Source organism: Bufo gargarizans, chromosome 6, assembly GCF_014858855.1.
Source record: "Bufo gargarizans isolate SCDJY-AF-19 chromosome 6, ASM1485885v1, whole genome shotgun sequence".
Taxonomy (NCBI): Eukaryota; Metazoa; Chordata; class Amphibia; order Anura; family Bufonidae; genus Bufo; species Bufo gargarizans.
The window spans coordinates 98668414-98686968 of NC_058085.1; the positions used below are offsets into that span (position 1 = coordinate 98668414).

General features: G+C 46.9%; 1 protein-coding gene across 3 annotated transcripts in view; it reads right to left on the reverse strand.

Annotated features, from left to right (window-relative positions):
• Positions 1 to 410: 410 nt before the first annotated feature.
• The window catches only part of LOC122940723 (glycogenin-2-like), a 48733-nt gene continuing 30588 nt past the window's right edge, over positions 411 to 18555 (reverse strand). The window contains exons 7-10 of one of the 3 annotated variants that reach the window (XM_044297445.1): positions 11915 to 12122; positions 8779 to 8871; positions 2932 to 3042; positions 411 to 884 (exon numbers count right to left, since the gene is read on the reverse strand). In XM_044297445.1, coding sequence (XP_044153380.1) covers positions 723 to 884; positions 2932 to 3042; positions 8779 to 8871; positions 11915 to 12122 — 574 coding nt within the window. In that variant the 3' untranslated portion in view covers positions 411 to 722. Of the gene's footprint in view, positions 885 to 2875; positions 3043 to 8778; positions 8872 to 11914; positions 12123 to 18555 lie in introns of all 3 variants that reach the window. The other 2 variants (XM_044297446.1, XM_044297447.1) reach the window with 2 other exon arrangements.

Sequence of the window (18555 nt, forward strand, 5' to 3'; positions counted from 1 at the left end):
TATTATGATTACTATTATGTGTTCTAACACCCGTGCCGTCTGTTTGATTGATTGATTCTTTGTTACTATGTTACCATGAATGTACCGTCCCTTATGGGCGTTGATGTCACTGGGAGGTTCCCTATCCTCAACCATTGATGTGTGTGTATATATATCTGCTACTCACAATGTACATCTACTTGTTGAAAAAGGCAGTCTAGCCGAAACGCGTCCTAGATGATGGAACATATTGATTTATGATAATAAAATTCTATGAGCATCAAGTCACGTCTGCTGGGATTTTCCATTCAACTTCAGCTGCCATATGTCCGTCCTGCAAAAATCAGAACATGTCCTATTCTTGGCTGCAAAATGCGGACCATAGTCCCATTGAAGGCAATAGGTCCGCAAAAAAATAATAATAATTTGGATGCAACATGAACATCATCTGTATTTTGCAGACCATAAAATACATACAATTGTGTGCAAGAAGCATATTTGAAGGAACTCTATATCCTCTAAAATGTTCTGGATTTAAATGAGACACTTGAGTACAATTGCAGTTTTATATAATATTAATAATGGAAGCTCGACCAAAAAAATAAATTTTTTAAAATTGCCAATTCATTTTCAAAAATGTAAGTAAAGTAAATAAATCTAAAACATAATTCTTCCACTGCACAATAAATAATGAAAAAAAAGTTCTCATACACAGCAACTTGGTAGAACTAATGGAAGAGACATCACTGTAAAAACCGATCTAGCTTCTTCTGGATATTGTCGAAAGAATACTTTCCCATGTAGTCAATGCGCCCTTCTTCCCAATTCCTGCGTTCTTCCTCCGTTATCAGAGCTTCTTCAGCTTCTTGGATGGATAATTCCGAAACAGACTTGGAGAGGTGAGGCTGAATAATAAAACCAATAATAATCATACATCAAGTATAAATTGATAGGCTTGAGAGTATATGATATGTGAAATAATAATTTTCAGGGATTTTTTTGGGGATCTGGTCAAACTCATATCAGATTACGGCTCCTCCACGGTACTATTTGATCTTTTGGGGTCTACAGCTGGAAGCCCCTGTGTTCATCTTTTTGGTTTAAGGAAGCTGCCCATAAGGTGTCCACTGAGACCTCCTGCCATGCTTTCGCTTATGAGAAGCACCAGTCAGTAAATTATTTACAATGATATCACTCAAAAACTAGGTGAAATATTCATATGAATGGGCCCAGACGTGGTCCACAGAAGGCTTTTTCCACCTTCAAGGGGAAACGCATAATAAAGTGCCGCATCCTTCTGCTCCTTTCATTTTTCATACTATGAATTTGATGTAGGTTTGGGCAGATAATAATCTGGTATCATTCTCAATAATCTGATATAACTGAGCAATAGAAAATTACTTCAGAATTAATTAAACTTTTATTTTTTTTCTCTTAAAGGGGTTGTATACTTTTCAGGTTCACAGAATCGCTCTATGCATGTGAATGCGGAAACAAACGCAGTGGTCGGGTCGCTTATAGCAACCAATCGCAGTGCATATTTCATTTTTAAGAAATAAAACTAAGCTCTGATTGGTTGTTTAGAGCAACACAGTTCTACGGTGAAAAATATCAGTAAGGCCTCGTTCACATTTCCGTAATGACGCTTTTTCTACGAACAGCACACATACCCATTGATTTAAATGTGCCTGTTCACATTTCAGTATTTTTTTAACTGACTGGGTCAGTAAAAATAAATCACGGGGACATACTTTGATCCGTGATGCGGACCAAGAGCGCCCATTGAAGTCTATGGGTCCATGAAAATCACTGACACACATCCGTTTTGTGTCCCGACAGTGTCTTGTGTCCGTTTTTCACTATAGATTAATATGAGATTCTTTTGAAATTAATTCTCAGCTGAGCAACGTCAGTGAATTACGAATGACACATGGGTGGTAAAAACGGATGAAACCTGTACGCTTTTTTGGACGTGACACTGACACGGAAATGTGGATGAGGCCTAAGTCTATAGTAAATCCAGCAGTTGTAGTGGTCAGTGGAGAGTATACACACCCTTTAACAGCTTTAAAGGCATGCAGTACTTATCAATAACACCAAAAATAAAACACTTATATGTACCACAACATCAGCTGATGGATTATAGCAAAATGTCCCATTTTGTACAGAGTTCGGGTCATTTTTTTTTATACCAGGTTCCCCTCAAAATGTTAAAAAACAATAGCTTAGCCACTGGACACTGAAAAACATGGCTTGTGGAATATGTAATACAGTAACTGGTTGTTTTTCATTTCATTCTTTCATTTAAAACTTTAAAGGGGTTTTCCTACCATAGGAAGAATTGCTACAGCCGATTGCTGGGGGTCTGACTGTCGGGGACCCCACTGATCCTACTTCATAACACAGCTGCAGTACATGCAGTTGTATGCCCAGCCAGGGACATGCAGAAGAAATGCTGACGGGACCTCTACCCCACTAGGAGTCTGTCATCAGATAAACCAGGCACAATGTCTCCTTTTTGATTAACAGGGCTAGGTTCCTGCATAGTCATCTCGCTTGGTCTTGTCAATCAAGAAGGAGAAGGTGGGGCTGGCAGAGGAGGCAGGGTATCAAGGGTGCACAGAGTGGCTTGGACCCTCCCTTGGCGCACTTGACTGCTGATTTGCACATGGATTGCAACAATGGATCGCTAAGTGAAAGGTATTTGATTTATTGTAATCCACAATGTGTACAGTTACCCTTATAAATGGGAATACCCCTTCTATGTAGCAGTGGATAACTGCTGATTAATGTTAATATATTTTATTCCATGGTGTTACTGCATACAGTAAAAGAAAATGACAATGGAAAAAGTAGCCTGATTGCATAAAAAGAATGACAATGATACTATATATACATCTAGTAAGAGCAAAGAAGAAGCAGGTGATGATGGAGGAGAGCCAACGGAAATACCATATGGAAGGAGTCTTGAGTTACAGGCTCAGGGCTGAGTTGGGAGGGGAGCAGGTCTTGACCTTGAAGACTCTCATCAAGTGCAGGCTGCTCAGTACTACTACTGGGTTGCTAGAAAGACAGCGGTTAGATGCATAACTGTGATTCATTTTCCACCAGAACAGGGACAATAAATGTGATAGTAGAATACAATGGGGCAGATTTATCAATGAAAAATTGGCGTACAAGAGTCCTGAAACCTGTTGTAATTTTAAACAACTGAGGACTTCTACGGGTGAGTTCAGACGTGGCTTATTTGTGACATGGATTCTGCACTGCAAATTTGCAGCAAATGACAGTACAATACATGGGGATGGGATTTTTTGAATCAGATAATTTTTTATTATCAAATTTTTCCTTTTTCATCATCAAATGACAGTCAAATCAAATATCCAGTCATCAAAAGACATTAGGTACAAAAGGTAAGAGTACAAAATATTACATATGCACATTTTACATAATATACATCCTATGACCATGAGACATCGTAGGAATATACACATTAGATCTAGACCTTTATTTATCTAATTGTTTTCTCCCTCAACAAACATCCCTATCAACAGCCCCCTCCCCCCTCCCCTCCCAAACTTTCCAAGAGCAGGACATCATTGCAATAAGAGCATAACTACCTCCAAATTCCTTTTCTCCTCATTCTATCGGCACCTGTTCGATTGAACTCAATATACATTACAGGCCATGAGCCCCAAGTAAGTAAACTCCCAAACAGATATAGCACTCAGTCCACGGTCACACATCACACATCAGACACCAACAATCATACACCACACATTCCACCTAACACCAGGTTGTACACAGTCACTTCCCCAGATCAGCCTTACCGGGCAATCAAAGCACTCCTCGTCAATGCTAGCCAAGGACTACAGCATCCCGACCTATCTATCCAGCTACCCCAAATAGCCTCAAATTTAGTCAAGCATTTTCTTTTCTGGTATACACCCCTCTCAAGACGCACTACCACATTCATTCTAGCAACATACTCCGGTACTTCCGGGGGTATCCCCAGTATCCATTTTGCTGCGATAGTCTTCCTCGCCTGATAAAGCATCCTTTCTATTCCCGTAGCTACTGTAGACTGCAAATTTTCCTCTGGCAGTATTCCCAGAATACAAATTTTTGGATCCATTTTAAATTTAGTACTATGTACCTTATTAACAAGATGTAGTATTGCTCTCCAATAAGAGGACAATGAAGGGCATGACCATAACATATGCAGAAGATCAGCTTCGGCGCTACCACATTTCGGACAATCGGGACTATCCCTGCAACCCACTTTATGTAGAAATACCGGAGTCCTATATACTCTGTGCACTAGATACAGCTGGGAGAGACGTGCCGCCTCACTGAGAGATAGATTGGGAGTAAGCGCCACTACCTCTGACCATTGCGCATCTGTAAGCCCACCCAAATCTTTTTCCCATTGCTGTCTACATTTTAGCGGGTATCCCTTAAGAAAATCCTCTAGCAAGGCCTGATACATCACGGAGATTGCCCCTTTCACCGAACCAGCAGCCACCACTGTATTCAGCGCATGAGTGGACGTAAATACTATTGGGGCCACTTTAGCCTGAGCGTCTAGTGCATGCCTGAGCTGAAGATATCTATAGAACTGCGAGGAAGGAAGCCTAAACTCCGAGCACAGCTGTTGATATTGCTTCAATACCCCACCTGAGAAGATATGGCCCAAATTCCATACTCCCTTGTTATTCCACCCAGAAAACCCAGTTAGACCTTCCAACTCTGGCAGTGCTGGGTTCCTCCAAATAGGCGAGATATTGACGTACCCCTCTAATCCCAAGATATGTTTGGTTTTACACCAGACTTTCCTCATGAGCACTAGTATTGGGATACGCCCCACATCTTCCTTTACCCTACCTTCAATGGCCGTCAATGGGGGAGATCTATTCGACGCCCACTCCATCAATCGTCCACTCTTCATACCTGGGCTACCCCCCACTCCCCACCCTTTAAAATGCTGCAATTGGGCCGACAGAAAATAGAGTAAAGGGTTGGGCAGAGCAAGTCCCCCTGCATCTTTGTTCCTCTGTAGCGTTTCATACTTTATCCTCCCCCTATTACTTTTCCACAGAAAAAAACGAAACAATCGTAAAATTTTGTGAAAGTAATGCACGGGAATCCAAACAGGGGAGTTGTGCAGGACATAAAGCAATTGCGGCATAAGGATCATTTTCAACAAATTTCCCCTTCCTATCACTGACAGAGGCAGTTTATGCCACACTGTGATCTTATGTTTAAATTTCTCCAACAAGGGTAGGAGGTTACTGGTAATATAATCTGCAGGGTTCATGGACACTGTTACCCCAAGATACTTAAAGGATTGCACCACCTTAAGTCCGGAGAAGGCAGCAGTGCGTGACGGTACTTGAGAGGATACTGGAAGAATCACTGACTTATCCCAGTTTACTAGTAATCCAGACTGGTCGCCAAACTGAGACACCACAGATATTACTGCATCCATATACTTTTCCAGATCGTTCACATATATCAATGTATCATCCGCATATAACGATACTCGCTCCTCCACTGAGCCCCGCAATAACCCACCCACAGAAGAAGTAGAACGCAGGATACAAGCTAAGGGTTCAATGGCTATCGCAAACAATAACAATCCCCCTCTCCAAAGCAATAGTTGACGATAAATGCCCGTTAACTCGTACTCTAGCCCTGGGTTCACAGTACAAAAGTTTAACCCACTTCATAAAATCCATTCCGAAGCCCATTTTAGCCATGACCGCCCACAAGTAATCCCACTCAACACTGTCAAAAGCCTTGGCAGCATCAAGAGAGACCACCGCGGCCCTGTTATCCGACACATCCCTACCCTCTAACTGGAGGTTCAGGAATAGCCTCCTAAGATTCAAAGCCGTGGATTTACCAGGCATAAAACCGGACTGGTCATCATGAATAATGGTATGAATAACTCTATTTAATCGATTAGCTAGAATTTTTGCCAAGAGTTTAACATCAACCGTCAGGAGAGAAATGGGCCTATACGAATCTACCAAAGCTGGATCCTTACCCGGTTTGGGTATTACTACAACTATAGCCTCTCTCATGGAGGAAGGCAAAATACCTCTACCAAAAGCATGCTTAAATACTGCAAGCAGGTGCGGAAGTAGCAGTTCTCCATGTTTTTTATAGAATTCCCCAGGGAGACCATCTCCACCCGGTGCCTTCTCATTAGGCAAGGACTTTAGTGCCTCTTCCAATTCCTCCAACGTAATATCCTCCTCAAGGATCGCCCTATTCTCCTCAGACAGGACAGGCATTTCAATTCCCTCCAAATATCCAGACCTACAGGAATCAGTGGCGACCAGCCTGGACCTATAAACCTCTTTAAAGTGTACATAGAATTCTTCCAGAATGTTCTCATTCCCCACCACCATTTGTCCATTCCCTCCCCTAAGTGAGGTGATAGAAGAAGGACCCTGCTGAGCCCTAGAAATCACAGCTAACAAATGACCTGCACTTTCACCTTCAGCGAAATATCTTTGGGTCGTAAACAACCTTTTATCCTCCGCTCTAGCCTGTATATGTTCCTTCAGAAGATTCTGGGCTTCCTTCCATCGCAGCTCCCCAGCTACCGTGGGCTGTGCAACATAATCAGCCTCTAAATGCGTAACCCGATTTGAGAGTTCCTTGTCCAGAGCACGACTTTTAGATTTTTTAACGCTGATATGTTTAATGTAGAGCCCCCTCACATATGCCTTCATAGCATCCCACACCACATCTAGCGACGCCGAGCCCACATTAATAGACAAAAAATCAGCCAAAGCCCCGGATATCACAGTACCAGTATCCACTATTGACAACCAGAATGGGTTCAAGCGCCAAATAGGTCTAACAACATGTGTCTGGGGACCTACTTCCAGAGTTATCAATAATGGAGAATGGTCAGATATGCTACGAGGTAGATACAAAATTTTCTTTGTCAGGGCCACTAACGATAAGGATCCAATAGCCAAGTCTATTCTGGACAAGGAACCATGTGTGGTGGAATGACAGGAAAATTGACGTTGTGTAGGATACAAAGTTCTCCATATATCACATAGATCCACCTCTGACAACAACCGCGCCAGAGAAGTAGAAGCAGCGGAGCATGTTCCCAGCCCATTACGGAATTTATCCCAGGAGCCATTAAGATACATATTAAAATCCCCTATGGCCAGCAGCGGAATTGATGGGAACTTAGACTTGAAGGGGGGATGGGATTTTGAAAACTTCATCCACATGTGGTAGAACAATGAGTGTTCTGCTGACTTTTACATCTGCGGTTTACTCGTTATGTTGCAGCAGAAATGCAGTGGATTTTACCCCTTTGCTGTAGAGGTTAAATCACATTGATTTTGCAGCAGATTTGGGATGGAAACCTGTGGCCTAACCCTAACACACTGCTGGGTTGTGGCCTGATACACATTTATTATACTGCTCTCCTGACCAAGTGCCTCTGACGCATCTTTTTCAAATCTACCATAATGTCACAAACCTCCTGTACGTGTGGTATATGCAGCACACCTTACTACTAGGTCACTTTTCTGGCCCATTTTGTGAATGTGATCTAATGTATTAGCCCTGCTCACAATACAGGAGGGACTGCTGAGGACAAGCACACAATAAGGCCTCATGCACGCGATCGTGGATTTGGTCCGCATCTGAGTCGTAGTTTTTGCGGCTTGGATGTGGACCTATTTACTTCAATGGGGCCGCAAAAGATGCGGACAGCACTCTGTGTGTTGTCCGCATCCGTTGCTCCGTTCCGTGGTCCTCAAAAAAAAATATAACCTGTCCTATTCTTGTCCGGACAGGAATAGGCAGTTATATCAATGGCTGTCTGTGCCGTTCCGCAAATTGCGGAACACACACGGACGCCATCCGTGTTTTGCGGATCCGCAATTTGAGGCCTTAGAAACCATTCCTGAGGGAGAATTTTCTGCATGAGGTCAACCTTAACTGGGACTATCCTATATCAAGACTAAATACTGCAGTAATACATCCAAACGATGGGAGACATTTATTAAAAGAAATCTGTCACAGGCGCAGTACCGAAGACTGCCTGCATGCTTTATGTCTGCCTCAAATGTGTCACTTTGCATGCGCCTGCGCAAGATTTCTCTGCGAACCTGAAGGCAAGTGTGGGCGGCGTTACCTCGCGTCAGTGATGTAACTAGGGGAGGGGCGACAACAGCACTGATGGGGAGGTGGAGTCTCAGCCCAGGAGAATAGTTTTACTTTATTAGTGATAATCCATGTGACAGATTTCCTTTAAGCTATTTATGCTACTATTGTGGTGTAAAAAAAGTCTCAAATTATGGACCCCATATTTGTACCATAATTTTTGACTTTTAGAGCTAGTCGGCCAATTAACTGGAGGGAGGACCTCATGCGGCCCTCTGGATTTACTATAACTTATGCGGTAGGTCAGAGATCAGCAACTTTCGGCACTCCAGCTGTTGTGAAACTACAACTCCCAGCATGCTCCTTTCACTTCTGTGGGAGTTAAGAGAACAACCAAACAAGTGTGCGTGATGGGAGATGTAGTTTGACAACAGCTGGAGTGCTGGAAGTTGCTGATCCCTGCCATAGGTCATAGCTCAAGTCTACACCAAACCCTGGCTGGAATAGACTTGAGTTTCTAGGGGAAGGAAGATCCGAGATGCGACTAATCCCCAGCACAGGGGATCAAAACTGGTGTATCGGGACGCCAGCCTTGATGAATCTCCCCAATTTATTTGTATAAAATAGCACCACCAGACACAGATAGGGACTTACAGGGCTCTCAGGATCGTCTGAATGAACTTCCTCGGAGCAGTCGGAGGATGGATTATCATTTTTCACCTGAACTTCAATTCTTCCAAATTGATGCTGTAGAAAAAAAATGGTGCACTCCGTTCAAGGCGTTTTCCATAACGAATGTAAAAAAAAATGAAAATCAGACATCATATAGTAAGTGACAACCTCTTTCTAACAAAGCTAGAACCAGCCCTGTACATCACATGGATCCAGAGATCTTCCCATTCAATGCTCTGCTAGATTTATATCAAGCTGACAGCTCAAGGGGAGTGTCTTTTGTGCTGCAGCTAGGGGGGGCGTGTCTCAGCTCTGCCTATCACAGCTAAGGGGGTGTGTCTCAGCTCTGCCTATCACAGCTCAGGAGGCAGTTGAAAGATGAAACTGAGCATGTGCGGCCTTCTCAGTGAGCAGGTCAAAGAAATAAGAAAAAAACAAACAGCAGGTAGCGCTATACAGATGCAGTTTATTGAATAACTCAGTGGCTATGCGAAATTTTTAATTACACACAATTACAAAAGTATTCAGATCCAGGTGCTGGTTTGAAAACTGCAGAATATTTTTCGTGGGACAACCCCTTTAATAAAGTTGACATATTTTCTAGGATTACTTTGCACTTATAGTTTCCATCATTTGTGCTTGCTTTTTTTCCTTCACAGCTATATGGCAGGTCAGGGGCTCCAACAATAGTACTTTGTTAATATTCCATTTTTATTGCTACACTACTGCTTGTCATCGGTCTCTCTGTTTGCCTCCATACTTCACTGTCTATATGATTAGGTGACATACTTTTTATTTCATGAAAATTAATCAGATTATACATAAACTTGGCAAGTTTTTAAGCATTTAGCAACACCCCATTTTGAGACACATCTCAAAAATGCTGAGGGAGGTATAAAACATGTCTAAACTCCGCTAACATTAGTCCTGTAAATAGCAAGGCCTCATACAACTACACAAACTAAAACTAGAAATAGTTATGGTAAGATGGGCCAGCTGGAGATCGCTAAGTGCTGGTGCTGGGTTTCTCCAACAGTCCCATAGAGTATGAATGGAGCAGAATGTGCATGCTTGACCGCTGCTCCATTTAAACAGGGGATGTCGGATCCTTGTTCACGGGATTGTTACAAATCTCAGAAATCGGATCACCAGTAATCTAATAGTTAACTAATAACTTGAAAACTTGCTGTTATTGGAATACCAACCCCTTAAATGAGTTGTGCTCTAATATAAATGTATCCCGCTCAACAGATATCGCTGTTATATCACTTTCCCCAACTGCCACCATGTATCCAAACTGCCTTATTCTAAAGTTATTAGCCTACCATTGTGCCCTTGCGGAAAATCAGTTTTGATATTTGCTGTAGGTTACGTCCTGCAGGAGGAGTTATCAATAAGAACAACGGGGCATGGTTAGTGTCACATGATCTGCTGATGTCAGGACACATCTCACTGCCCTAAGATGGGATAGCAGGCACATGACACACCAGGAAGTAGGATTCAAGCATGGGGGATAAGAGAAAACTGCAAATGAGGTAAATTTGAAAAAAAATACCCAAAGAGGAATGGGAGCTAGAGAAATTGATGCAAATACACTTAGAGCGTAAAAAGTAGTTTATGGCACAATCCCTTTAAGGCCTGTTTCACATGAGTGATGAAGAATGAGGTGGAGCTACAGAACACAACCCGGACGTGCACCCACCCCTGCCATTATTTGAAAAGAGTGCTGTGGCCTATTTATTTGAAACGATTGAAGAATGAGTCATGGTCTGTTCAGTGAAAAAACTGCAGTTTTTTTAATGCAAGTTTAATCAGCTTTGCCTGTGATTTTTTTTGTCCGGATTGCATCAATTTTTCACAGGCGTGAAGAAAAACTGAAGAATAACACTCATCTTCTCCTAACCACCATCAGTGAAAAACTTATCTGGATGCCTTCTGTTTTTTTAAACAGCCAATATAGAACATGCTGAGATTTTTCCTGAACGCAGAAATGATGCGTGAAAAACGATGCTCGTGTGCACAGACCCGTTCAAATATATGAGTCAGGATTCAGTCCGGATGCTATCCGCTTGTGTGAAATTAACTTAAGGGCCATAGACAGCCTGCTCTCTAAGGGGTTAACTGTGCTCGTTCTACTCAGCATGGAGGCTCAGTGGTTAGCACTGGTGCCTTGCAACGCTGGGGTCCTGGGTTCAAATCCGACCAAGGACAACATCTGCATGGAGTTTGTATGTTCTCCCCGTGTTTGCGTGGGTTTTCTCCCACACTCCAAAGACATACTGATAGGGAACTTAGATTGTGAGCTGGGGACAGTGTGATGCTAATGTCTGTAAAGCGTTGTGTAATATTTAATGCTATATAAGTGGGTATAATAAATACAATAAAAGTTAAGAAAAAAAACCGCAGCCAGCACTAGATCAATAGTGATATTAAGTGGTGCTCTGCTCAATAGATTCGTATAAATACTTAGTAGTAAGAAACACAACTAGCGGCACTCCCCATAATGTTCACTTTTTGGAAATACAAAAGGGATGGGACACAGGCACTGCACAAAAAAATCAGGCAACAGCCGTTTCGCGCACCTTGCACATTGTCAAGCGAAATAGCTGTTGCCTGATTTTTTGTGCATTGCCTGTGTCCCATCCCTTTTGTATTTCCAATAAAGCTGCAAAGTGAACATTATGGTGAGTGTCGCTACTTGGGTTTCTAAGGGTACTTTCACACTTGTGGCAGAGGATTCCGGCAGGCAGTTACGTCGCCGGAACTGTCTGCCGGATCCGTCAAAACGCATGCAAACTGATGGCATTTGTCATACGGATCAGGATCCTGATCCGTATGAGAAATGCCTTGAAATGCAGCCTCCGTCTCTCCGGAAAAACGTATCTGGCATTTTCACATTTTTTGCTGTCTGAGCATGCGCAGACCGCAATGCCGGATCCGTTTTGCCGGAACACTCGGGGCCGGATCCGGCATTAATGCATGTCAATGGAAAAAAATGCCGGATCCGCATTCCGGCAAGTGTTCCGGAATTTAGGACGGAGAATAACACTAGTGTGAAAGTACCCTTACTACTAAATAAAAAATACTCTGACACAGACAAAAACAGCTACACATTTACCTTATCTGTGCCGTCCAGCTCCTCTTGTCCCATTAATAAAGGTAAAACGTCAGAGATGTAAATCTCCCACCAGATGATGAGGAATGAAAGGTGCTGCTGCCCGCTCAGTGATTCCTCCTCTACAATGCATTTGGTTTGTGGGTTATATTTACAATTCCAGGGCTTTGGCGTACCTATAAAATGAACAACCTTTGCCTCTGACCCAAACCTGTAATGAAGAAATGTGCAGCATTTGTGGTCAATCCTATAGCTTATTCCGTTATTACTATATGAACATTACATACCATTATACGGATTATAAACAGTAATATTTTTCATATTTAACTTGACGTACATTCAGGGTCTATTCACGTGGTGTGGAAAACTTGCAGTTTATTGCCGCAGTCCCTGTAAATCATGGCAAAATAAAGTGGTTTTGTGGCAACAAACTGTGATTTGACTGCATCATGTGAATAAGCCCTTATTAAAATAGATGCAGCCAATATCAGCAAGCAGTTCACCTCCTTTCCCCACTGCCAGGGATGAAACTACACCCGTTATGGCACGAGGATCGGGGATTAGAATTTGGACATACAAACACTCATCCTAATAAGGCCTCATGCAAACGACTGTATGTATTTTCAGATGACGTCCGTTTGCATTCTGTATTTTGCGGAATGGAACAGCTGGCCCATGATAAAACAGTCCCATCCTTGTCCGTAATGTGGACAATAATAGGACATGTTCTTTTTTGCGGAAAGGAAATACGGACATACAAGAAACAGAATGCACACGGAGTAACTTCCATTTTTTTTGCGGACCCATTGAAAACGAGATTTTTGTATAACTTACCAGTAAAATCTCTTTCTCGCTCTTTCCTTGGGGGACACAGAAGACCTTGGGTATAGCTCATCTCCATAGGAGGCGTGACACTAAGTGAAAACTGTTAAGCCCCTCCTCCACAGCTATACCCTCAGCCTGGAGAGAGAGGCTGCCAGTTGCGTGTCCAAGTAGTGAAAAAAGGCAAAGTCCAAAAGCGGAACCAACAAGCCAACTACCCAACGGGTAAAACAACTCGGAAACCGTGCAGAGAAAAACAAAGAATGGGTGGGTGCTGTGTCCCCCAAGGAAAGAGCGAGAAAGAGATTTTACTGGTAAGTTATACAAAAATCTCGTTTTCTCGCCCAGTTTCCTTGGGGGACACAGAAGACCTTGGGACGTTCAAAAGCAGTCCAAAAGGGGGAGGGACCACAGCACCAAGGCGAAGCACCCGAAGTCATCAAGAAACAGCCGCCCGCAGACCAGGCGGCCCAAGGCAGCATCTGCCGAAGCCAGAGTATGCACCCTGTAGAACGCTGTAAGGAAGACCAGTGACCGCCTCGCCAGACGCATGGCCGAAGCCAAATGCCTCCGGCCCAGGAGGCACCGACCGCTCTGGTGAAATGAACGGTGACACCAAAAGCAGAACCCTGCCCTCGGTGCGGTAACCACAGCAATAACCACTGTGAGAAAGCGGAGGAAAGCCACCCTGGAGGCCACCAACCCTTTGCGCGGACGTCCTGGAAAACCAAGAGACCGAACGTCGACAAAAGTCGGAGATCTCCAAGTAAAAAAACCGCAAGGCCCAAACAACTCCCAAATCGGTGAAGTGTCCGTTCCCGGGGGTGGGAAGGGGAGGACGAAAGCCTCGTTAAAATGAAAGACAAACACCACCTTCAGAAGGAAGGAAGAGACGGGATGGAGAACAGCCCTGTCCTGAGGAAAGAGAAGGCTCGGAACAAGAAGGGCCGCCACCCAGGCACCCGCCAGAGACACGACGGCTACGGAAACAAAACCGTACAGGACAGAAGGAGTAGAGAACTTCTGTAACGGCTCCAAGGGAAAGATTGGAGTGCCAAGAGCCCAGTATGCAATGCCCAGGACGGTACCCAGGGGCAGTACAAGGGAACCCCAAGACGCTCCACGGAAGAGGGTCCTGACAGGCCCAGAGGGCCGGGGAACGCTGAAAGGGGAAGGACAGCGCTGACACTTGACACTTCAAGCAACAGCGTCCCAGTCCCAGATCTAGGCCGGACTGGAGAAGGACAGAACCATGGAGAGAGAAAGGCAGCGAGGGGGAACGCCCAGCTTCCCACAGAACCCCCGGTAAAACCCCTAAGTCCTACAACAGATCCTGGACAAACCACGGCCAGGAGCGAACACCAGCGAGCCCGCTAGAGTCGCCCGGGCAAGCGGGAAAAAAACCCAATGCGAACAGGCGCAGACCAGTAACACGGGCAGAACGGTCGGCAAAACTGGACCCGTCGGCCCCCGTGCAACGTTGTCCTGTAACCACCCGGAGTGGGGGAGCAGAAGGACAGACGGAAGGAACCGAAGGGTCTGCCCAGCAACCGCCAGGACAAGACAGGCCAAAGTCCATGTCGATGTAGCCACCACAGGAAGACGTCCTACAGTCCCGGTGTGGGAGATCTAATGACAATCTCGACCGAATGGGAGTCCTCCCTAGTCACCGCCAGAGTGAACAAGGGAGACAGTACGAGGCCAAGAGGAACATCAGAACCACCCACATGAACAACCAAGCTCTCCCCAGAAGGGAGGGCAGCGAAGGAACCGCCACTGAAGCGCAGCCGGGGCAAAAGCCACATCGGAGGGGGCCGAGCCGAACCGAGCGGGAGCCAAGAAGAGCCGGCGAGAAAAGGCAGTCGAGACAGAGGCCGGCATAACACCCTCCAACCGAAAGGAGGAGTGGGCAACAGGGGAGCCATAGGACAGCTCAAAGGCAGAACCCCGCTCACTGAGACGCCCGGTTCACAGCCACGCAGACGGCAAATACCCTGAAGAACCCAAGGTGGAGGTCCTACGGACCTGGGTAAGCGGGCACCCAAGAAAAGTTGGGTGACCATCCCGAGAAAAGCGGCCCGAACCCGGTAGCGGACCAGCCTGAATCGCAGAGCGGGCGCCAAAAGAAAAAACTCATACTGCACGACACCCGAAGAGGAGGAAACAGTAGTAGGCGAGGGAACAGCAGTCCCGCCAGAGCCAACGCAGAAATCGAGTGGCACTGCAAACGGCACTCTCGACCCAGTGACCACTTGCGCCGGGAAGCGAGTGCACGGGAGAACGAAAAGGTACGTATCAAAGAACCACGAACACTCCCCAGGTGGAAAGGCCAACGGACATGGTGGATGCCGACACAACGGGACCACAATATGCAGGCCAAACCAGAGAACGAGCACCACCCAGCTCGGCGAAGTAGAGAGCAAGTAGAGCCCATCTACTCATATCTAAAGAATACACCTTTGAATACAATGGCATTCTTTTAATGTTTGTATGACAGCACCCAAGGGTTATACAGGTGGACATAATGATCTCTTCAGAGAAGAGTGTAATGCCCGTGACAAGCACCACATCCCAAGAGAAAAGGGCATGTCGCAGGAGGAAGTGAGGCATACGTACGAGCAGCCCCGCAAGCAGTGAGAAGGCCAACCCACCTATGGGAGGAGAAGGCATACACGGCGCAAACAACGGACAGAGCGCACCAGAAAATTCCGCTCACTGCAAAAAAATAGTCACCCAGTGAAGGGGATCAGCCACAGAGTCCAACAGTATCAACGGAAGTGCAAAGTACAACCTGAAAGGGAGTTATGCACAAGACATCAGTATGGCATGCGATGGAAACGCAGGCAGGCCCCCCAGAAAAGGGGGAAATGTACCTGGCTACACTGCAGCTGGTAAGAATGCAAAGGCCCGTCCCAAAGGGGGGATGCCCAAGGCCAGTAACAACTTGAGAGAAGTAGAACATACCATAGTTTGCCCAGAAGGTGACCATGCACATGGCCGCACAGTACCCAGCGGGAACGCAGGAGGTCCGCCCAGAGAAAGGGGGACATGCACGGGGTTATCCTAGCATTAAGCGAGTGCGCAATAACCCACCTAACACCGAATACTGTGAGAGTGCAACTACTCCACAATGAAGGAGAACATGCAAGAGTCCCGCACAGCATATCAAGGACAGCCATGGGTCACGTGAGGGTGCAAATTTTCGCCCATGGATGAGGAGGGCCGTGTATGGCCCGCAACACATCCGGCGAAAGAGCAGTATTCCACCCAGAAGGGGGCGGGGTAATGCACACGGCCGTCATCGCATCCAGCAAAAATGCAAGCACCCCGCCAAGGATGCGGGACATGCACATGGCCAGCAACGCACTGGCGAGAAAACAACCACAGTCAGTGGCGTTGTGCGTATGCCGCCTGAAGAAAGGATACATGTTCATTGCTTGCAGCGATTCCAGTGAGTGCAGCACACCACCCAAGGAAGGGGTCGTGCACCTGGCCGGCAGCGAATCCAGTGATAGTGCAGCAATCCACCTATGGAAGGAGTTCATGCACATGGCCGGCAGCAAATCCAGAGAGAGTGCAGCATTCCGCCTATGGACGGAGGTCATGCGTATGGCCGGCCGCGAATCCAGAAAGTGCAGCATTCCGCCTATGGAAGGAGGTCATGCACATGGCCGGCTCATGTATATGGCCGGCAGCGAATCCAGCGAGAGTGCAGCGTTCTGCCTATGGACGGAGGTCATGCATATGGCCGGCAGCGAATCCAGAGAGAGAGCGCAGCAGTCCTCCTCTGGACGGAGGTCATGCGTAAGACCAGCAGCGAAGCCAGATAGAATGCAACATTCCACCTATGGAAGGAGGTCATGCATAAGGCCGTAGCGAACCCAGCGAGAGTGCAGCATTCCGCCTATGGAAGGAGGTCATGCATATGGCCGTAGCGAACCCAGCGAGAGTGCAGCGTTCCGCCTGTGGAAGGAGGTCATGCATATGGCCGTAGCAAATCCAGCGAGAGTGCAGCGTTCCGCCTATGGAAGGGGGTCGTGCACATGGTCAGCATCGTATGCGGTAAAAGGGCAGCATTCCGCCTACAGAAGGGGGTCATGCACAAGGCCAGCCCGCAGCCAGAGAGTGCAGTATGCCGCCTATAATGGGGGGTCATGCACATGGCCAGCATCGCGACTGGAGAGGGCGACAAATTCTGCCTATAGAAAAGGCGGCCTGCACCTGGCCAGCGCCGTACCCCAGGAGAAGGCAAGGGTCCGCCTAGAAGGGGAACATGTATACCTGGCCAGTGCCACGGAGCGCAACATGCCGCCTATGGAATAGGGGCAGGCATACGGCCAGCGCTCTAAGGTCAGGCTGCAGTATCCTGCGCAGCCAACATAAAATACAGATATTTCATATATATATATATATATATATATATATATATATATATACACACACACACTTCATATTTATTTTTATTTTTTTTTTATTAATTATTGTAAAACACAGCCTCTTTGACGCAGAAAGGAGCCACCATATAAGCGCACAGCCTCACTGAGAGGCTAGCCATCCTAGGGTCTCCTCCAGATGGGAGCCGTCGGCATCCAAAAGGTTAATACGCATCGGACCTGAGGGCGGTGCAGCGATCCCCTGGGGGCGGGGGGACCTCCGGCGGGAAGAACTCGCGCCTGTGAATGCCCGCCCCCTCCAATCAAGGCCGGAATATTGCGGCCTAGTAGGCCGCGAAGCCGGGGCCTAGATTTTGCGGTGCCCGGAGGTACCGGCCGGGATCTGGAGGGAGCGGCGCATGCATAATACCGGCCGCGGGAGCCCACCCCGCGGGCCGGAGAGTCAGGGGGCCCAGGAAGGAGCCCGGGATAGAATCTTTCTGCGGCGCCCAACCGACCGGAAGACAGACGCTCAGAGAGCACCTGCGGTCGGCCGGGGTCTGCTGGAAAAACCGCAGTCATGCCGGCCGCGGGTGCCCACCCCGCGGGCCGGAAACAAGGGCCCTACGCCGCAGCAGTCGGGAGAGGGCCCTGAGCCGTCTCAAAGGAGGGGATGCCTGCACACCGGTAAGGGGATAGGGGAAGGGGATGGGGGACCCTGCAAGGAGAGAGGCAGCTCCCTGGGCGGCATGATAGGGACGCCAGCATAACCCCTCAGTGGATGCACCTATTAGGGAGCTAATAAAACAAACTAGAATGGCCAGACCAGCATGGGAGCTGCACTTCCCACGCCCAAGCTGACCACCGTTAACACTGTGCTCACAAGGCTTTGGTGACTACTATGTGAGACCCCAGGTTTTCCTGCAGATAATACAGGAGGTGTAGTTTATAATGTTCTCCTGGGGTCAGTCAAGCAGGAGACCGGGGTGGGGGGGGGGGGGTCGTAGGGCTGGAGAAGCCACTCTCTCACCACAGCCGTCTTCACCCTCGGTCCGTTCCAGCAGGGTCGCCCCTTCAGCTACTGGCACCGTAGTGGCAGGACGCTGGAAGAGGGACTTGGCGTGCGGGCGACCCTTACGCTGGCGGGATGCAGGGGAGCTGGGCTGCCCTGGTCCACCTTGCCTTCTGTGGGGGAGGCAGCAGTGCGGATGCCGGCACTGGCGCAGCTCAACCCCGGGAGAAACAGAGAGGTCTAGTGCGTCTCTGTTATCCCGTATTCTGGAACAAAAGAAAAGAAAAAGTAAAAATCAAAAATTTTTAAAAATAACAAAGGAGAAAACAGCCCTGCAGTAGCAGGGAGTGTCTTGCCTCCTTGGACACTAAGCAAAAACTGGCAGCCTCTCTCTCCAGGCTGAGGGTATAGCTGTGGAGGAGGGGCTTAACAGTTTT